The 19,810-nt window shown below is 42.4% G+C and overlaps 1 protein-coding gene across 1 annotated transcript in view; it reads left to right on the top strand.

The window, feature by feature from the left end:
* Positions 1–19,810, top strand: part of LOC115463406 (annexin A1-like) — a 71,898-nt gene that overhangs the window by 38,379 nt on the left and 13,709 nt on the right. Inside the window, exons 7-10 of the mRNA XM_030193870.1 lie at positions 2,025–2,104; positions 4,525–4,581; positions 9,716–9,809; positions 13,158–13,253. Coding sequence (XP_030049730.1) covers positions 2,025–2,104; positions 4,525–4,581; positions 9,716–9,809; positions 13,158–13,253 — 327 coding nt within the window. The remainder of the gene's footprint in view (positions 1–2,024; positions 2,105–4,524; positions 4,582–9,715; positions 9,810–13,157; positions 13,254–19,810) is intronic.

Genomic DNA, 19,810 nt, shown 5'->3' on the forward strand with positions numbered 1-19,810 from the left:
GACATTTAGATTTGCCATTCTCTACAATTATTAAGCAAAAGCAGTATTATTAGTCATAAATAATCTTATGATTATCAGATTCTTTCAAACTAAGCTTGTTATACTTTTAAATCTAATGTAACTGATTTCAGGCTCTACGACTTATATGACCTGCAGTGTCAACTTGTTATCAACAACAGTAGTATCTTAACCTTATTATACTATATCTATTATAACATATTTTTATGATTGTGTGAGTATGTATTACCTCTTTATCATTCAGTCCCCCATCTCATTTGACTTTTAAATTTGCCAGTCTCTACAATTGTTAATCAAGAGTAGTATTAGTCTTATGAGATCTTAGTGTTGTCAGATTCTTTCAAACCTGGATTGTAATACTTTCAAATCTGATTTAACTGATTTCAGGCCTTGCAGCTTACATTATCTGCAGTATCAAATATCTAACAACAAAAGTAATATCTTAATATCCTTATACTATATCTATTATAACATACTTTCCTAATATCCAAGATTCTTGGCCACTTTTCATGCTTAAATCGTCCTTTCCTGTTATCCTGTTTGTGTTTCAATTGGCCCTCTAATGGTTTCAGTGTGCATTATGTCCACCTTAAATCCAATTTGTGTCGCTGTTCAGTGTGTCCATTGATAGTCTCTTTTATGTATCATCTGCCCCAACATCCTCTGTTTATAATTCTCATTTCAATTATAGGTCTCTTCTTTATACTTTTTTCTCAAGCATTTAGCGAAGTCAGTTAGAAAATGTCTTTTTTTCAGCAGTGCCATCCTTAGCTCTCAAGTTTCCGGCCTCTCTTCCATCTGTTGCACAAATAGTTTTGCTTCTTCCATAGTGGTAAACAACTTTGTGCCCGAAGAATGAATGATTCTCAACTTTGCAGGGTATAATAGCGCAAACTTAATCTTTTTATTCACCAACGCTGAGCATATCGATGAAAACTTTTTTCTTTGCGCCGCCACCGCCGATGAATAATCTTGAAAGCAAAGAACTTTGCGGTTCCCGCTGTATAGTTCTTTGCCGTTGCGCAGGGCTTGCAGTATGGCGTTTTTGTGACTGAAATTGAGAATTTTGCAGATGACTACACGTGGTCTTCCCTCCGCCACGTTCTTCGGCCCTAGTCGATGTGCACGCTCGATTCTTAGCGGCCCCAACATCTCAGGTAACTCCAGTTCTGCTGTGAACCACGTTTCAAGAAATTTGCTGAGTTCACGATCTCCTTGCCCTTCAGTTAGTCCCACAATTCGGAGGTTGTTCCTCCTCGACCTATTTTCTAGGTCTTCGAGTTTGTCGTCGTATGAGGTAATTGTTTTCTTCAGTTGATTTATCTCTGCTTCTAGTACAGTGACTCGGTCTTCCGTTTCACTGGCCCGCTGTTGATATTGCGCCATATCCGTTTGTATTTGGGCTATACTGTTATTAAGGGATTCCAACTTGTTGTCCAGGGAACTCAGTTTTTTATCTAATATTACCTCTAGCGCTTGTGTAACTTCTCCCACAATTTCCGCGGCCCAGGCGGACCCCACCTCCGACGTTCCCGGACTCACCGGCGCCGCCATTTTGTCTCCAACTAGGCGAGTTTTTTCTTTTTCTTTTCTTGTGTTTTTTGTCGCCATTGCCGTAACCTTCTGCACTCAATCCGTTCACTGTGAGTTCGGCTATTATTCGCTCTCAGTTAGCAGGATGTTAATCTTTGTTTGCAGCGATTTTTTGCCTAGATGTTTGAGGAGAAGGCAGGAGCGATCCAACTAGCGCCCACTCCCGCTCATAGCGTCACGTGACCTCCCTGGTGCTCATATTTAGATGTCCTTTATAGGAATTGTCATTTTTGATTTTTCTTTTTTTTTTTTTATATCTGAAACAAATATTGTTTGAACTGGATCATGTTGATTGTTACCCAACAAGTTTTACATCTGAAAATGTTATTTTTCCAAACTCTTACACATTATAGAAAACTGTTTTAGATCTAGATTACCCTGAACATGTTTAAATGGTGATTTCTTTATTACAGAGTTTAAAAAGGATCTGGAGAAAGACATTGCGTCTGATACATCTGGTTCTTTTCAGAAGGCCTTGCTTGCCCTTTGCAAGGTACAGTGTGATGTTTTCTTGACTAACTGAGCTTTATGGGTGGACGCATCTGGGCTGTGTCTCTATGGGCTGTGTTAATTAGATTGACAAAAGCTTACAATAGAAATTTTGGGCTATTCATGTTCAATTGTGTACATGGTATCAAACGAAGAAAAAAATAACTCTATGGGTCCAATATTCAGACCATGGGAGTTAGCCCATTTAACTCGCACGGTCGATGCTGAACCTGAATATTCAGTGCCGGACTGTTTCCAGTGACCGGCATTGAATATCTGGTTTATTTTTGTCTGGTTTGACTTTAACCAGCCAAGCTGATATTCAATTCTGGCTGGTTAAATTCAAACTGACCAAAGATAGGCCTGGTATTCATGCAGCCAAATATGGCCACCAGACTTAGCCAGCAATGCGCTGAAAATCGGAAGATAGCCAGTTATATCGTGTGATATAACTGACGCTAGCCGCTAACTGAGAATATTCAGTGGAGCATAGCCGACTATGTCCCGTTTAACCAGCCAGGTGCCCTTCCTGGCCGGTTAAGTGCTCTTGAATTAATGGGGGGGGGGGGGGGGGGGAGGAGTCTGTCAATTCCAAAAGTCGGTTAGTGAAAGAAGACTATACAGACTTCAGCCATTTTACTGTCATGTGTTTGTATCAAAACCTTGGTAGTATCAAGTAACATGAACAACAACAAAAAAAGTATTTGAACTGTAAGGGAGAACGTTATCAATGTGGGTTATATTACCACAACTCATCCTATTTTAGCACAATTCCCATTTTATGCAATGAGACCTAGTTACTAATAAGTAGGATTCATGATAAAATAAAACTTTTTAATGGTAGCCCACATTGATAAATACACTCCAAAGCTATGGTTGAAATAAATTTTCTCCTCTATAGCCAACATTATTGTAATAATCCACTCTTCTTACTATGCAAATAGTTCTTTGGGGTTTTTTTTGCAGTGCTCAAAAAATATTCAGGGTGTAATTTTCAGTGGTGGTATGATTTACAAGTCAGGGTTGTAATTTAAAAGCAGGCCATAGCATTTCAATTAAGTTGTATGTTCAGTATCTTTATGGAGATAATTCTATATGGAGTTGCTCAAGTTAGCCAGAATGTGCATGTGTAAATGTTCAGTATTCTGGTTATTTACACAAGCATGTCATAGGCAGTGGATTGGGATGAGCCACAGAGGTCATGGCCTCACCAGTATTCACCCAACAAAATCTCAGCAACTAGAGAGCGTGGGGGCTGAGTCAGAGATTGGTTTGTTTGGTCCTGCCAACCAAAACTGTGTTCTGTTGCCCCTAATAAAAGTGAACACAGTACATGAATAAATGACAATGATTTGGTGATGACCTGTACTAGAGGTGGGCATCCATGGTCCTGGGGGGCCACAACCCAGTTGGTTTTTCAAGATTTTCACAATGAATATACATGAGATTGATTTGCATACAATGGAAACAGCACATGCAAATCAATCTCGTGCATATTCGTTGTGGAAATCTTGAAAATCTGACTGGGCCCAGTGTTTCCAACCTTTAAAGTCCAAGACACACCTAAGTTATTAAAAATGTTGTGTGGAACCCCAGTCTCCATGGAACAGGTAGTGTGAAGATGGGAGAGGACTCAGATGTCCAAATGATAGACTAAGGAAGAACTGAAATCCCTGCCAGAACTCAAAAAAGGAGACTCAGGAGAGAGAAAAAGAGGTGGTGCTGTGTGCAGCACAAAATTGGTCCTGGCCATCCAGGCATCACCCTCTGGGGCTGATGTTGCACTAGGGAGGTATCTGTGACTACATCTGGGCAGAAAGGAGCTCTTTCACATGTAAGTACTACCAGTGATGTTACTGTGAGGTACTGGTCTGAACCTCAACATTGAGCGATGGTGATTGTTTTTCCATGGCACACACATGAGGACTGAAGGTATACCAGTATGCCATGGTGTATGTTGGTTAGAAAACCCTGACTTAGACATCAACAATATATTAAAAAAAATAATAAAAGTAAAAAGCAGTCACCACTGATTAATGGACTCTAGACGCTCTACATATTGTATATCGTTTTCTGATTATTTTTGTTGTCCCAAAATCTGTAATATGGTGGCTGGTTTTCATGGAGACTTTGTGCTGCCTGTGATAGCAAAAAAGTGAGAAGAATACAAATTTTGCTTTTAAATGTTCCACATTAAAGAAATAGCTTTTTAAAAGTTTTACCAGAGACATGTGTGAGCTAGTTTCTGTTTATCTGGATTTCTGTTACCCTGGTATTAACTGTGATTGAAGTACCATTTTCTGAATGCTGCTTCTGGGCCAACATTGGTTATTTTTATGAAGTCATTCTTTTATACTGTTACAAAAAGTCCTGGTAATAGAGAACAAAACAAATAAGTCATACTCAGTAACTGTTACCTTTCAGGGTGAACGTAGTGAAGGTCTCCGTGTGAATGAAGATGCTGTGGATAATGATGCCAGGGTAGGAAACATTTTATATTTCCTTCAAGTTCTGTACCCCTGACTCCTTTGCATGCAGTTATCACTGATTAAAACTCTGGGCATGGCTGTCTGTTCAGAATGCGGTTCTGATATACTCTTGGTCTCTTTTTTTTACCCATGTACATAATAGCTTACATGTACACAATAATCTAAGGTTCATCAAAATCTGTTGTAAGAGAACTATTACTACTACTACTACTTAACATTTCTAAAGCGCTACTATGATTACGCAGCACTGTACAGTTTAACAAAGAAGGACAGTCCCTGCTCAAAGGAGCTTACAATCTAAGGGACAATCAAATTGGGGCAGTCTAGATTTCCTGAATAGAGGTATAATGGTTAGGTGCCGAAGGCGACATTGAAAAGGTGGGCTTTGAGCAAGGATTTGAAGATGGGCAGGGAGGGGGCTTGGCGTATGGGCTCAGGAAGTTTATTCCAAGCAGAAGGAGCGGAGCCTGGAATTGGCGGTGGTGGAGAAGGGTGCAGAGAGGAGGGATTTATCCTGTGAGCAGAGGTTTCGGGTAGGAGCTTAAGGGGAGATAAGGGTAGAGAGGTAATGAGGGGCTGCAGAATGAGTGCATTTGTAGGTTAGTAGGAGAAGCTTGAACTGGATGCGGTACCTGATCGGAAGCCAGTGAACATGTTGAGGACAAAAGAGAGCATGCAGGGAAATGACAGGGAAGAATATAGATACCATGACTAAGACGGGAATGACATCTGATTGTCTCTCTTTAGCATCTACTTTGTACTGCAAGCAACTCAGTTGCTGTACCACATAGACTGCGGTGGTCTCAAAGCTCACAGAAATGAGCTTGCACTCAAATGAAAATAATTGGCCGTAACAAAAGAGCTTTTGAAGCTCAGATGGCAGTTTAGACTCGAGCCTCTGAACACCTACACTGTTTTTTTGTCCATAATAATAACGTCCGTGACAGCAAAGACCTTTGCCTTTTGGTGACCTATTGCTTAGAAGTATATCGGGCAGATTTATTTCTGAAATTCTCAACTGAGCCTTCTCTATCACCTTTCTCTCTCCTGTTTTTTTGTTTGGATTCAGAATATTGCCACAAGTAAAGTCTCATACAATCTCCACCTGAGACTCCACCTCTTAAAAAAAAAAAAAAAAACAGGGTCCCAAGCAACACAACAACCTCTCCAGCACACCTAGAATCAAAATGTTTGTTACAAGAATACTAATAGGGCTGTCAGTCCTAACGCTAATTACATCCACGACTACCCTAACTCGATGAGAAAATAACAACATATCGATTTTGCAGCCTGAATATCTACCAGTACCAGTGGGATACATCAATGCCAGATCAGTGGTAAACAAAGCAGACACAATAAAGACAAATACCTCGGTCTGGTTTTCCTCAGTGAGACATGGATCCATAACTCCATGACCAGGAGGACCCTATTATTCTGGATCTATGCCCCCCAGGCTATAAAATCTTACATTGGACCAGAAAAGGGAAAAGAGGTGGAGGAATTGCACTGATATACAGATCCTTTCTAATGGTTGAAACTGCAGCAGAATCTATAACACTGCAACTCAAAATCGCCTCATTTAAAATCAAGTACCAGACATTACTCAGCCAATTATGCAGCATCCTTTTCTATAGACCTTCAGGGAATTGGAAATCAGTAAAAACAAACTTCATGGACTTCATCTCAAACAAATGTGTTAACAATCCCAACACTTTGCTAATAGACATTAACCTCCATTTTGAGGACCAGAAAGCAGACAGCCCCAAAGAATGCATTTAATTCCTTCAACTATGGGACTTTTAGCAACCTCCAATGACCACGACCCATTCTAAAGGCCATGCCATAGACCTACTAGCCTTTAAATTCTCACAAGATGATAACTTCAAAATACAGAACCCAATATGGACAGAAACTCCCTGGTCTGATCACTTTAAACTAAACATGACCCTCTATTGGAAAGAACACAAACCCTGCCCAACACAATCACGAATGCCATACAAATCACTAGGAAAGATTGATGCAACCAAATTTTGGATGGCCGTATATGAAGACCATTGGTCACCAACAACCAACACAGAAGAATTCCTATCAGAATGGGATGACAAAAGCACCAAATACTGAACACAATAGCCCCTATGAAAACAAGATTCAGACAGAGGCGCAAAGCAGTCCCGTGGTTTAATGAAGAACTAAGAATGACTAAAACTCTCTGCAGAAGACTAGAATGAGCATGGGAGAAAAACAAAAATGAAACAAAACGGCATGGAAAGAAACACAAAACAGATATAAAGTTAAAATTAGACAGATTAAAATGAAATTCTATAAAGAAGAAGTAACTCAGGCTACAAAGGCACAAATAAATTATACAAACTCATAAATAATCTTTCAAACACCAAGCCCTTGACCACGGTTAACGATGATCCCCCTTCAGCAGACGACCTCGCCAGATACTTTGAAGTAAAGATCCTTAACCTAAGAAACAACTAACACAAGACGACACAAACATTGAAACCCTCATAGACGAACTATATCACTTCCCAGAAGAAGAAGCTCCAGCAGATAGGACATGGTCCACCTTAGTACAACCCACATATGAGACAGCACAAGTGCTAAGAAAATTCTTCTCCACCTACTGTATGCTAGACATATACTAAAAGTAGCCCTAGACCAATTCATTAACCAATTTACTTCACACCTAACTACATGTTTCAGGAAGGCCATTTCCCACAGAAAAAAAAGGCAATATACTGCTCATACCAGTACCAAAGGACATCAAGAAAAAAATCACTAACACCTCAAACTACATACCAGTTACTTCCATGCCTTTAACAACTAAAATAATGGAAGGAATAGTGGCCAACCAACTGACTACGTTAACAAATTCTCTATATTACATGAATCCCAATCAGGCTTCATACTTCATCATAGTACTGAAATGGTGCTGATTACATTACTGGCTAACTTAAAATAAGAAATTTCAACTGGAAAAAGCATCATCCTACTACAATTTGACATGTCAAGTGCGTTCGACATGGTCGACCATCAAATCCTCAAAAAAATACTTGATAAAATTGGCATTGGTGGGAAGGTGCTTGATTGGATACTAGGCTTTCTGATCAAAAGATCCTACCAAGTGAAGACAACTTTCTCTCTCTCCTCCATGGAAAGCAGAATGTGGTCCCCCAAGGATCACTGCTCTCACCAATGCTTTTCAACCTGATGATGGCCCCCCTTGCCCGTACACTATCCAATCAAGGCTTTAACCTCCTTATATATGCCAATGATGTGTCAATATACATCCCCTTCACAAAGAATCTGCATGAAATTGCAACCAGGATTATTGACAGCATAGACATAATGGAATCCTGGGCATCACCGTTCAAGTTCAAATTGAACAAGGAAAAAACACACTGCCTGGTGCATCATCACACAACACTGAACGCTTCACAAACAACAACGCCATGGGTACATCCCTCCCAATATCTGACAACTTAAAAATCCTAGGAGTCACCATTGACCGCTATTTATCATTCAATAACCAAAGCTCAACCACTACAAAGAAAATGTTCCAAACCATGTGGAAACTGAAGTGCATAAAAAACTACTTCCAGAGAGATGTATTCTGCACTTTAGTCCAATCAATGGTCCTTGCCCATACAGACTACTGCAATGGCACTTTTGCAGGATGCAGGGAACAGCTACTAAAGAAACTGCAAGCAGCACAAAATACAGGAGCTAGATTAATACTCAGAACAAATCAATTTGAAAGTGCAAGACCACTGCTCCAAAAACTACACTGGCTACCAATCAAAGCATGTATATACTTCAAGATTTGCACCCTGGCCCACAGAATACTTTTGGGCCTTGCACTAGAATACATGACTAACCCAACAGAACTGCCTATATGCAACGCAATAGAAGGCGCAAGAACCTACCTCACCCTACACTTCCCAAGATGTCAAGTCCTAAAATACAAATCTTCATACTTAACCAGCTTCACGTACATATGTCCCAAGATATGGAACACGCTACCAAAAGTCCTAAACACATGACTGACTATCTAACTTTCCAAAAATACCTGAAAGCCCACTTCAGCAAATCTCTATTCGATGTTAACGCACAATAAAAAACCACCAAAACATACCACGAAGATCAAATCATGATCAGAAATTGACCAATGACACACGGACACCTCCAACAACCATGTAATATGTTTAATTGATGTAAACTGTCAGCCATATTGAACTGACAAATTTGGTTGGAAAATGCAGGGTACAAATGCAGAAATAAGGGGCCCTTTTACTAAGTCACGTAGGCGCCGAACACCTGCCAGATTGGAATTACCGCCCAATTACTGCATGACCCTTGTGGTAATTTCAGTTTTGGCATTCATCTGCTACACGCGTCTGAAAATGTGTTTTATTTTCTGGCGCACATAACGGACGCATGCCAAGTGGCATTTGACACACATAGGTCATTACCACTCAGATTCTTTACCATTAGGTCAATGGCTGGCGGTAAGGTCTCAGACCCAAAATGGACACGCGGGAATTTTGATTTTGCCACACGTCACTTTTCATAAAAAAAAAAGAGGTTGCTTTTAACTCCTAACTTGTCACCTGCTCGTAACCTTTATCTTGTCTTCCTCCCTTCAATAGTCCCTTTCCCTGTGTGTCTTGTCTGTCTGTCCTACCCTTATCCCTTATTTGTCCTGTTTGTCTGTCCTGATTTAAATTGTAAGCTCTTTTGAGCAGGGACTGTCTTTTCTTCATGTTAAATTTGTGAAGCGCTGTGTATGACTGGTAGCGCTATAGAAATGATTTGTAGTAGTAGTAGTAGTTTTTTACAGGCATGCTAAAAAATGGATCGGTGCACGCCCAAAACCCGTGCCTACACCACCGCAAGCCATTTTTCAGCATGCTTTTGTAAAAGGACCCCTAAATAAATAAATTAATTAATTAATGGCAGTGACTAAGGTTGAGACATCTCGATTTAACTGCAAGAGATACAATCCAAAAAGGTTTACGGGACCACAAACGAATTCAGTGTAGAGATATTGCAGTATAATCAAGATACCATACCACTTTGGAATGACACACATTTTGTTACATTGCAATTTCAATCAGGCCTTGTATGAAGCTGGAGAAAGGAGAAAAGGAACTGATATTGATGTTTTCATCAACATCCTTACTTCAAGAAGTTATCTACACCTCCAAAAAGGTGGGTACCTATAATTTGCCTCTATATATCAGGTTTTAAAAGAGACTGTACAATTTTGGACATCATATGTATGAAATTTGTAATGATGCCTACACAAATGATAAAGGAAAACAAGTGTGGACAGAAGTGAATTGCGATATATCTGAAAAAAAAAAACCAGATTAGAATATCATAGGAAAATGAAAAGAGAACTGAGTCAGTTAATGGGTACTCCCCCTTCAAAAGTTCAAATATGATCTGATTGTAATGAGCTTGAGCAACTTTCTATCAGTGAAAGCAACCAGGATTTAGAGAGTCGTTTACACCTTAATGCCGTCATTATGCATTATTTGCTGGAAAGCCTATTATGTAAATTGGCTTTGTAGTAGACAGTGGCATTAACATGTGCTAGGTATTAGTAAATGAACTCCTTGGGGTATAAAATTTGAAAAATCAAAAATTCCATCGTTTGTACAAGGGAATATCCCAATTGCCTGGTGGTCCATCAACAGATTCACACCCCAGAAACCCAATAGAACATTTATTTACTCTTAGTCCTCTCTCTACTTCACTCAGTGCGCATGCATTCTTCTTCAAGGGAGCAAGTTCTCTCTAAGGGGAATGTATTTCCTATCAAGACCCTAGTAGTATAAGGGTTTCTCAAAACAGATATGGGGTGCTCCAACTCTCTTCACTGAAGACATGTGCAAGTCAAACACTGCTGTGAGGTAGCTTTTCTGTCTTGAGGTTGTACAGCTTTATCAAAAACTATAGTATGCCACACATTTTCTTTATCTGTGTCTGTCTGTGATCCCTCTTAAAATCTCCAATCATTTGGTGGTCATGGGTTTCATGGGTACAGGGCAGACCTATCCCCTTCTGAGTTAAGTCTCAATGTTTCATTTCTGGGATCCCTTTCCACACAGATCTCTCCATATAGGAACTACCTTGCACATAGTACACAATATCTGTTTCCAGTATCCCAACTCCTGAATGAGGCTTCACTGTCTTTATCCGTTCAGCTTTGAGGGATCAGGCTGCTGTTCCACTCCATAATTCAGCAGCAGGCAGAGGAGTTGGTAAAACGTCTTTTACACTGATTTCACACAAGGCACAAACTCAAAGGAGGCTTCACATTGGCTATAAACTAAGTAGGCCTAAAAGTTGAGCCTCAAATGCATATTGTTTCCATCAGTTAATCCACACAGCAATCTATAAATTTATCACACAATTTCTAGGGGTCTCTGATTTTTAACTTAAACAAGGCAGGAAGGAGGATTGCATGATGGGAGATTTTACTTCCTTGGTCTGAGAAAGGGATCAGTGTTGGAGGGCATTTTTGTTTTGACCACTGGATGGGACGAGAGATTGGGGTGGACTTTTTTAATGTCAGCTGAATAGGAGGGTGATCATGGGATAACAGTATTTTTCTTTCATCAGTGGGAAAGTAGGTCAGATGCTGAGGGTTTCACTTTTATTTATTTTTTTGCCAGTATTCATATCTCATGAATGCTATGTGTGATCTGCATTTCATAATACACTTCTCATAATGCTCTTTTGCCATACTTACCAGATTACTATATAGACATTAAAACTGATGGTTTACATCTGTTGAATAATAAGTCTGGTTGGATTCTTCCATTTTGAGAGCACTGGGCTGCAAAGCCATGGCCCAATGCTCTTGGAACAAACCTTAAAAGGGGCCTTAGCAGACCCTTGATTCCCTTTTCCACTGACGCTTCCCTGGGGCCCCCTAAAGAGCTTCACAGCACTCTCCTTGAGTAGACATCTTTCTCTAAGAACTCTCCACCCCTCTGTAGGTTCCCCTGGACATACCTTAAATGTTCCCTGGTGTCTATTAGGTTCAGGGCAGGAGTAACCAAGGATACCTGCAGGTAGGCCTGAGGGGGGGGGGGGCTACAGGGTGGTGGGAAGATCTTAGTGAGGGGGTCTACTTTGGGGAGGGGGTCTTCAAGGGGTAATGTTTGGATGGGGGAACTTCAGGAGTAGAGGGGAACTGGGAGTGTTCAAGGCTGATTTAAGGTGCCACAGATGAACTATGTGGTCAGAATATGAAAAAATTGAAGGTGAGAAATCTTTTGAAGTAGCTTATTGTATGACCATATATAATCCCCCATTATAATGGGGATTAGTAAACCACGAGAGACCTCTTCCTAGAGTCATCGGTGGGGGGGGGGGGGGGGGAGTGGATTGTAAAAGGAGAGTGTTTGTGGGAAAGTGCTGAGGGAAATATTCCTGGTTGTTGAATTACAGTAGGGGACGAGTTTAGGAGTTAACAAATAATGTTATTGGGGATAGCACGAGGTCTTTGGTTGCCTCTACCCCCGCTGGGACCCTTGAGGAGAGGGGGAGTCCTGGATGGGTTCAAGAAACTAAGGCTGATCAAAGAGGAAAGTTTTGCCAGTAAAGCATTAATTGTGAAGTGGAGGAGCGCTTCAGGTAGGAAGTAGGAGATCCCAGCCTGGGAGTAGGAACGGGAAAGAGCCTGTTTAGAGTTTGGAAGAGAGTGGACAGACAGGGAGTCTAGTTCAGAGGAAGATGGCTCATTGCACCAGTTCTGAAGCCTTAGGTTGTTTCACCCAGAAAGGATGGGCATATGGACAGGAGGAGCTGTAAATATGTACATCTTGTAGGATTTACAATTAAACTAGAGGATTTACACCATATCCCTGAGTCTGGCTCTGGATTTATTGTTGTTGGGTATCAAGTGGATTACAAATTATCTTGTTTTATTCTGAAAGGATTTGAACTGCCTGTTTCAGTAAAGTTCCTGTTTATTTCATCAAATCTTGGACTGGAGTCTTTTTTTGCATTGTTTTCTAAACTAAGAGAAAAGTGGTCAGAGTGTATAAAGAGTAAAAGCCCTAGCTTAATAACTTATGGCCTTCCAGATTTTTATCGGGCTCCAGGCCATGCCCAGCTCAGTGAGTCAGAAGTGACTAAAGAGAGATCAACCTCCTTGTGAGTTGCCCTGGCCTTGGATGCTTGACCAGTGATGAGCTAGCTGGTGCCTGGACTGTGTATGTATGTAATGAGACCAGTTATACATACATAAATTTAGTGTCACAGTACAGGTGATAGTAGTACTTCCCAAAGTGATTACAACCCTTCTTCCCTTTAAGACTTAACAAATCAATGTTTGCTGACCACTAAAATACTGCAGGTCACAGTGGGAATTTGTGGATAATCCTTGGGTAACTGTAGAACTTCTTTAGTCACTCACTGCCATTTAGCATGAAGGAGTTACTGTGTTTCATACATGTCCACAGAAGCTTCAGTTGTTCGTTGGTTGGTAGTATATTTAAGGAACTGCAACTGCAATTTGACTGTCATGAATTTTCCCTTCAGTTTTTCAGCAGTATTGCCGATATAGCAAGCATGACATGAACAAGGCACTGGATCTGGAACTTAAGGGTGACATTGAAAACTGCCTGACATCTATAGGTGGGTAGCCATGTAATTGCTTTACGTGATTTAGGTGTTGTAGGGTGAGATAAATAATACCTAGGGCAACAAGTACCCACAGATTACTTATACCAAGATTCCCTGATGCATAAGTCTGCCTAACAGACTCACTAGCTCTGTCTAGGGTGAGATACAGGAATCTTGCTTCTGGCACCTCTCCAGGTGTTTTGGTGTGTAGAGTGAAAAAAGAAAGACACAGCTGATAGATATATATATTAGCTTTATTATGGATAAGAAAATAGAAATACTCTGCGCTAGCTTATGCAATAAAAATATCCCTTACTGATATGAGCACTACCGAAAATATATTGTCTAAACTACACTCTGATTATCCTGAGACTAAGTACGGTAATGATTAGAACAGTACAAATGATAACCTAATAATCCTTATGAAACTTATCACACCTTATGCAAAATACACATTAGCTGCTTTCTCTGACCAAGAGCTGACATAAACCAGTCGTACTTAGATAAAACCACTGCCTAACCCCAGACCAGGAAATATATCACTGTGATCTTACCACGCTGTCGTGATGACGGCTTCAGATAAGACCGGAGCAGAATCTCCCCAGACGCTATTTTAGCTGTCGGTGTCTTAGGTAGTGCAGGTCTTTATTAGCCCACGTAGGTTCCCGTCACTCCTTTGGTTATCAGAGCCAATATCTCTGCCACAGGTATTTGCACCAGGATGCAGGTCACGATGTTAGTATCATACAAAGTCTCTGGCTCCCCCCCCGAGCCTTGCTGGATTTCTCAGGTCCTCTTACCAGTTGCCCCTCTTCCAAGGGTCTCCGACTCACTTCTGTTCCCGCTTTCCCCGTACCTCTCGGTCAGGTGACGGTAGGAACCAATCATGATCTTGTCCAGTTCAGTACATGGCAAGAAGAGTTCTTTGTTTTGTGACCTTGGAGAATGGTAACTTCTGGAGCCATGTCTGCCTCCCTACTCCGTTCTCAGGGTGATAGAAGGGGGTGTTTAGAACACAGACTGTCCTTGGCTTTAGCAAGCCTGTCAGTGATTTTCCACAAGTTGAAGCTGGATCTTGCTGACACAGAGATGTTGCAGCAGCCATCTTATTATACCAAGATGTCATAGGCTTGTATAGGCCCAGACCAGCATAGGCTAGATCACAGGGAAATACCCCTACAGATTCCCCCCCTTGGAGATGGAATTTACTACAAAGGAGTAAAAGCCTTCTCCAACCTAACTAATAATACAGCTAGACGGGTTGACATCAAGACTCATGGTCAGGACCAAAAATTAAGAACTGTAAATGTCAGTAACTCAAAACTAACACTCTGGTAATGATAACTGGAAGCAAATAATTCAAATACTTTATGAAATCATAGCAATGTTCAAAAGTATAGCAAAACTAAATAGCAAATCACTGATACTAGAACAAACATAGGGTGTTAGCAGTTATGTCCTACCACATGAAAACATAATCAAAAATCAATTATCATACTATTATAAAATGCATGGCAAAGCATAAGCAAATCAGTCCTTAATATGATAGTAGACTAAAACTGTTGCATCGTGGAGAATTACTCATGGGTGACCTCCACAAAGTCTAACAAAGTCAATGATATGAGAGTCTTTAGACTGTAAAACGACATAATGTCCAAACCATAGTCAATAGGGTGGACCGTGATGAATAATGAGGTGTGAATGGACAACTTCTCACATCAAGAAGACATCAAACAGGAACAAAATGGTCCACGTAATGGTGATGATGAAGAAAGTCTTCAAACATAAGCATTGGACACCGTTCAAAAAGAAAGTCAATGAAATGTCCCAAAAACAAACAAACACACATCCAAAACTTCACTGTCAGGAACACTGGATCGGTTGAAATAAAAATAAAACCAAACAAATTCCCCCCCAACAAGAAGAATGATTCTTGGCCAAAGAAAAACTCCAACAGTCATGACTAAACAATGGAAATCATGAGGAACAAGGGGAAGGGATGTTGAAAACCACCAATGGATTAGGAAGCAGGGCGTCAGGAACATCTTGTAGAACGACATCAGGAACAGGAACAGGATCAATCTGTTTGGCAACTGCACCGGATCTTCAAGGTTTTGTTTTTTTCTTTGTAGCTGAAAAACAAAAGAAGACGAAGCTATTCTGCTTCATGGTTAGTTTGTGTCATTTCAACAATGCATGTATCTGGAACCAAGTGACTGGGATGACATGGTCTCAACTGATTGATGTGGACCCACTTAAGGTTATCTTCACCTTGAGAATTTTTCCTGAGGCGAATTTGGTAAGCCACAGGTGAAGCTTTTTCCACTATAGGGAAAGGACCATGCCAACTGGGTAGAAACTTCTTTTCTTTAACCTTGTTTCTGGCAAAATTGAAATAGAATACCTTGTCGCCAATTTGGTACTCTTTGGAGGTAGTCCCTTGATCATAGTAGGCTTTTCTACCTCTAGCGCTACTTTCCAAGTTCTTCTGGGCAAAGGCAAAGGCACTTTGCAAATGTTGATGCAAATGAGTGACATACTCATGAGAGGAAGTAGCACTGGACAAGTTCACATCATTAGTCCTGTAAAGCAAATGAATTGGTAACATCATTTCCCTACCTGTCATCATCTCAAAAGGTGACACTCCTGTAGACCGATGGGGTGTGGCACGTATGGCCATGAGGACCAATGGTAACTTCATGTCCCCATCCTTACCTGAGGATGACACGTACTTCTTCAGAATGGTGATGATGGTCCGATTAGCTCTTTCCACTTGGTCTTTCACCATAGCGTCAAACTCTGAGAAAGGCTGGTTGGTTGGAATTTCCACCTGCTCTTCAATGTCCTTCTGCAGAGATGAAGTTTCAACCGCATTCACCACTCTAGACTTCTGGGGTAAAGACATCTTTCTGGACAAAATCAAGTAGTCGTCTTCCATCTGCACTTGCGAACCCGTTGCATCATATGGCCAAACAAACTCCAGCGAGATGAGGCCTCTGGGAGAGGTGAACAGACATTCAGGTGTCTCCCCCCCCTGGCAGGTGTTCCAAGAGGAAGGCAGCCTGCCAACAATGGGCAAACTTACCTCGACATCAGGAAAAGAGTCTCCCACTAGAAATCCAAAAGGGTCTCCTGCAGACACTTCTACTTCATCAAACTGTGGATTGGTGACTAACAGGTGAAAAGTCTTACCAATTACCTCTAACCATGGCAGAACGCCGGTGGACAGCCCTAGGTCACGAAAATGAGCATGAGTGTTGAAGAACACCACTTTGTCCAACAGACGCTGTCCCTGGGCAAGACAGAGCTTGATGGAAAAGTCCCTCACTCTAGCTGGAATGGTCACATTTGTATCACAGACTACTTCACAGACCTGGGGTATGGTCTGTCCAGACTTCAAGCTAACAGGCGTTACTTCAGATTCCACTGGGCTGCCATCAAGTCTACTCCATAAGACCAGGTTCACCAGATCCACATAAACTCCCAGTCTCACAAGGCAATCGGAGCCCAGATATAAGGGCTGTGGTAGGTCTCTCACAACAGAGAAGTGGTGGGTGAACGACTTCTGTCCTACAGTCAAAGGAAGGCTACACAGTCCCACGAGCGTCTTGGCACCTTGTCCAGGTACCTGCACAGAAGTGGGCGAACACTTACTGAAGTGAAGTTGCACAGACTTGCAAAGACAATAAAACAGAGTGTCACTGATGAAGGAAACGTCACTAGGCAACAGCAACGTGGACTGAAGTGTTTGGATGTCAGCTATCTGGACAGGAATGGTGTAAGCATCATCCTTCTGTTGAATGTCCGTCAACTTGCGAGGATGCGGTGAGTCTGGACTGGAAGTGGAAACAGAGGCCTCGTGGGCTATCTCGGCAGCAGCATCTGGGGAGTCACCGGTATGAGTCGAGTCAGTCAAAACAATTTCCAAATTGTCATCCTGGAGAACAATGTCAGCTATCCGGTCCGTTTGGACGCGGATAACTTCACCACGCTGTTCATCCCCCCCTGGTGCACCACACAACTGGAGCTCCCAGGTGTGAGGGTCTTCTGACTTCCGGAAATTCATTAGAATTGGGGAATCCCTAAGCCCCACGGAGCTGGAACCACTGACTCTGCTCATATGCTTTACTTTCCCATATGGGAGGGGACTTGCGACTTGGGCCCAGATGACTTCATGGCGATAATCCAGATCAGTCTGCAATCTCTTCAGAAGATCGTTCCCAATTAAGAATTCTTCACCAGCACCAGTAGTAATGATAGCAGGGTGTTTGACAAACAACTCGCCGAACTGCAAGGAAAGCCAAACCCGTCCCACAGTACCGATGCTTTGATTGCCATAGGCCACCAGTGACAAGTCACACGGGGTGACACGCAGCGCCTCACCACCTCCCCCCAGAAAAGCCTCAAGTTTCTGAAACATGCCATGGGTGATCAACGTCACCTCTGAGGCGGTATCCAGTAGACCCTGACAGGAAAATTTCTGTTGAATCAACAGAGCTAAGGTATATCTGTACCCTTTAGGAATAAGTTTACCAAGAAAATACCTGTTTTCCTCATTCGAGTCCTGTAAGAGAGGCCCTTTCGGGTTAGAGGGCTGGGCATCAGCATCGGTCATGGAGGACTCCTCACTGTTGGACGACAAAGCATTCACATGAACTGTGGACATGATGGTTGGTGAAGGAGGGTCCGAGTCTAGTCATGCCAGGTCTTCCTCACAAGAAACCGGATCTTCCAGTAATTCAACGGACTTGACACTCGGCCTAGGCCCTGTAATTGGCCTGGAAGATTTCTCTTTGGGCTTCTGAAAGTTGCCTCCTTTGTTCGGTGACGAGGATGGGTGGGGTGCGGCTGCAGGATTTGTTCGTTGAAGTTGCGCCATCAGTTGCTCAATCTGTGCTTGTTGGGTCTGGATCTTTTCCGCTGCCCACTGTCTCTTGTTAAAACGCTTCCTTTTCGGGTCCTGTTGTTGGCCCTCCGGCGCAGTCGGAGGCGTGGTGCCCTTTTGCTGGTAAGATTGGGTATTGCCAACCCGGGCGGGTGTAGAAGGACTTGACATCTTGTTTTCCAGAGAAAGCGTGGATGTAACAGCACAAACACTAGGTGGAGCCACTTTGCTGCGATTCTTAGGAACTACTTGGGTGGTCGCCGCATCAGGCTGCTCGCGACACATATCAAAAAGCTCCTCCGCCCGCTTTAGCAGAAGGGAAAAAGGTTCACTTTTCTTTCCTGCTAGAGACATTTTCACTTGATTGGGCAGACCTTTCACAAAAAGATTCCTAAATTCCCCAAACTCAAGCTCTTTGGCCTCTGGGTCCGCCCCCCCATCGAAAAATGTGCGCCTCAGGCGATAGGACCATTCATGTGGACTCTCATTCGGCCCGCAGCGCATATTATATGCTGCCCTTTTGGCCTCGGTGGGGTCCGCAAACAGTCCATACCGCTTTTTCAACGCTTGTTCCACGGTGGAGAGATCATTACTCTCAGCCAAAATTGCCTTTAAATACGTTTGGCACTCAGTCGCAAACGTCCACTGCAGCAAAGCTCTTTTATCTGAGTCGGCCTGAACCTGTAAGAAATTGAAAAGGTCATGCACGCTATCCAGATGTGCGTAGATTGTCACCTCAGAAGACTCTTTAAAAGGTGTAATCATCGCCCGAAGTGTTTTCATTACTTGTGAATACTGGTCCCTAGATAAAGGAATGACTTTGTGTGTCTGAGTGGAGTTCCGCTGCTCTCCAGTAGGGGACGTAAACAGTGGTGCTGTGGTGCTGCTGATGTCATCAAGAGGTGCCGTGAGCTGCGCCCTTCCTGGGCGGAGCATAGGCCCAATTGTACCGGTGCCCTCCCCAGGTGTCACAATAAGCTGTGACCTTCCTGGGCGGGGCCTAGGTGCAACTGTCCTGTTAACATCATCAATTTGCACAGTGTTCTGTGGCCTTACTGGGCGGAGCCTAGGCTCCTGCATGCTGTCGAAGGTCTCAGGAACTAGGCTACTGTACCGGGGTGGGGCTGTCAACTGACAAGGCTTAGACTCCAGCTCTCCTTCATTTCTCGGGGACCATTCAGGCAGTTTGAACTGTTCTAGCATAGGACTATTCTGTGATTCCATGGGTGTAGCAGTAGCCTCTTCCATAGAGTCATATACCTCCTGCTGGACCGTATCTAGTTCTGTCCTATACTGGGTTAATGCCTTTACACACATCTCTCTGTCCTGCCGAGCCTGTGACAACTGTAGTGAAAGCATATTATTCTTCTCCCATAACTCCACCTGTCCTTCTTCTGCCTTGTGCCAAGCCTGCCGGGCAGAGCTGACACTCCCTTTTTCCTGTTTCAACTCCCTACTCAAGGCCGTAATCCTATCCTCATATGTTTCTCTCACTTGCTCTTGCCGGGAGTGAAAGTGATCAGCTTCTTTCTTTCGCAAACTTAAAGTCTGCATCATCTCCTCCAATTGATAAGATTTAGAAGCAAGGGAATCGTTTTTCTGCCTCATATCCTTCTCCAAGGACTGGGCAGTCAGTTTCCAATGCTCTTTATCTTTCTCTAGGGCTGCACACTTTTCTTTCAAC

This window comes from Microcaecilia unicolor, chromosome 2, assembly GCF_901765095.1.
Source record: "Microcaecilia unicolor chromosome 2, aMicUni1.1, whole genome shotgun sequence".
In the NCBI taxonomy this organism is placed as follows: domain Eukaryota; kingdom Metazoa; phylum Chordata; class Amphibia; order Gymnophiona; family Siphonopidae; genus Microcaecilia; species Microcaecilia unicolor.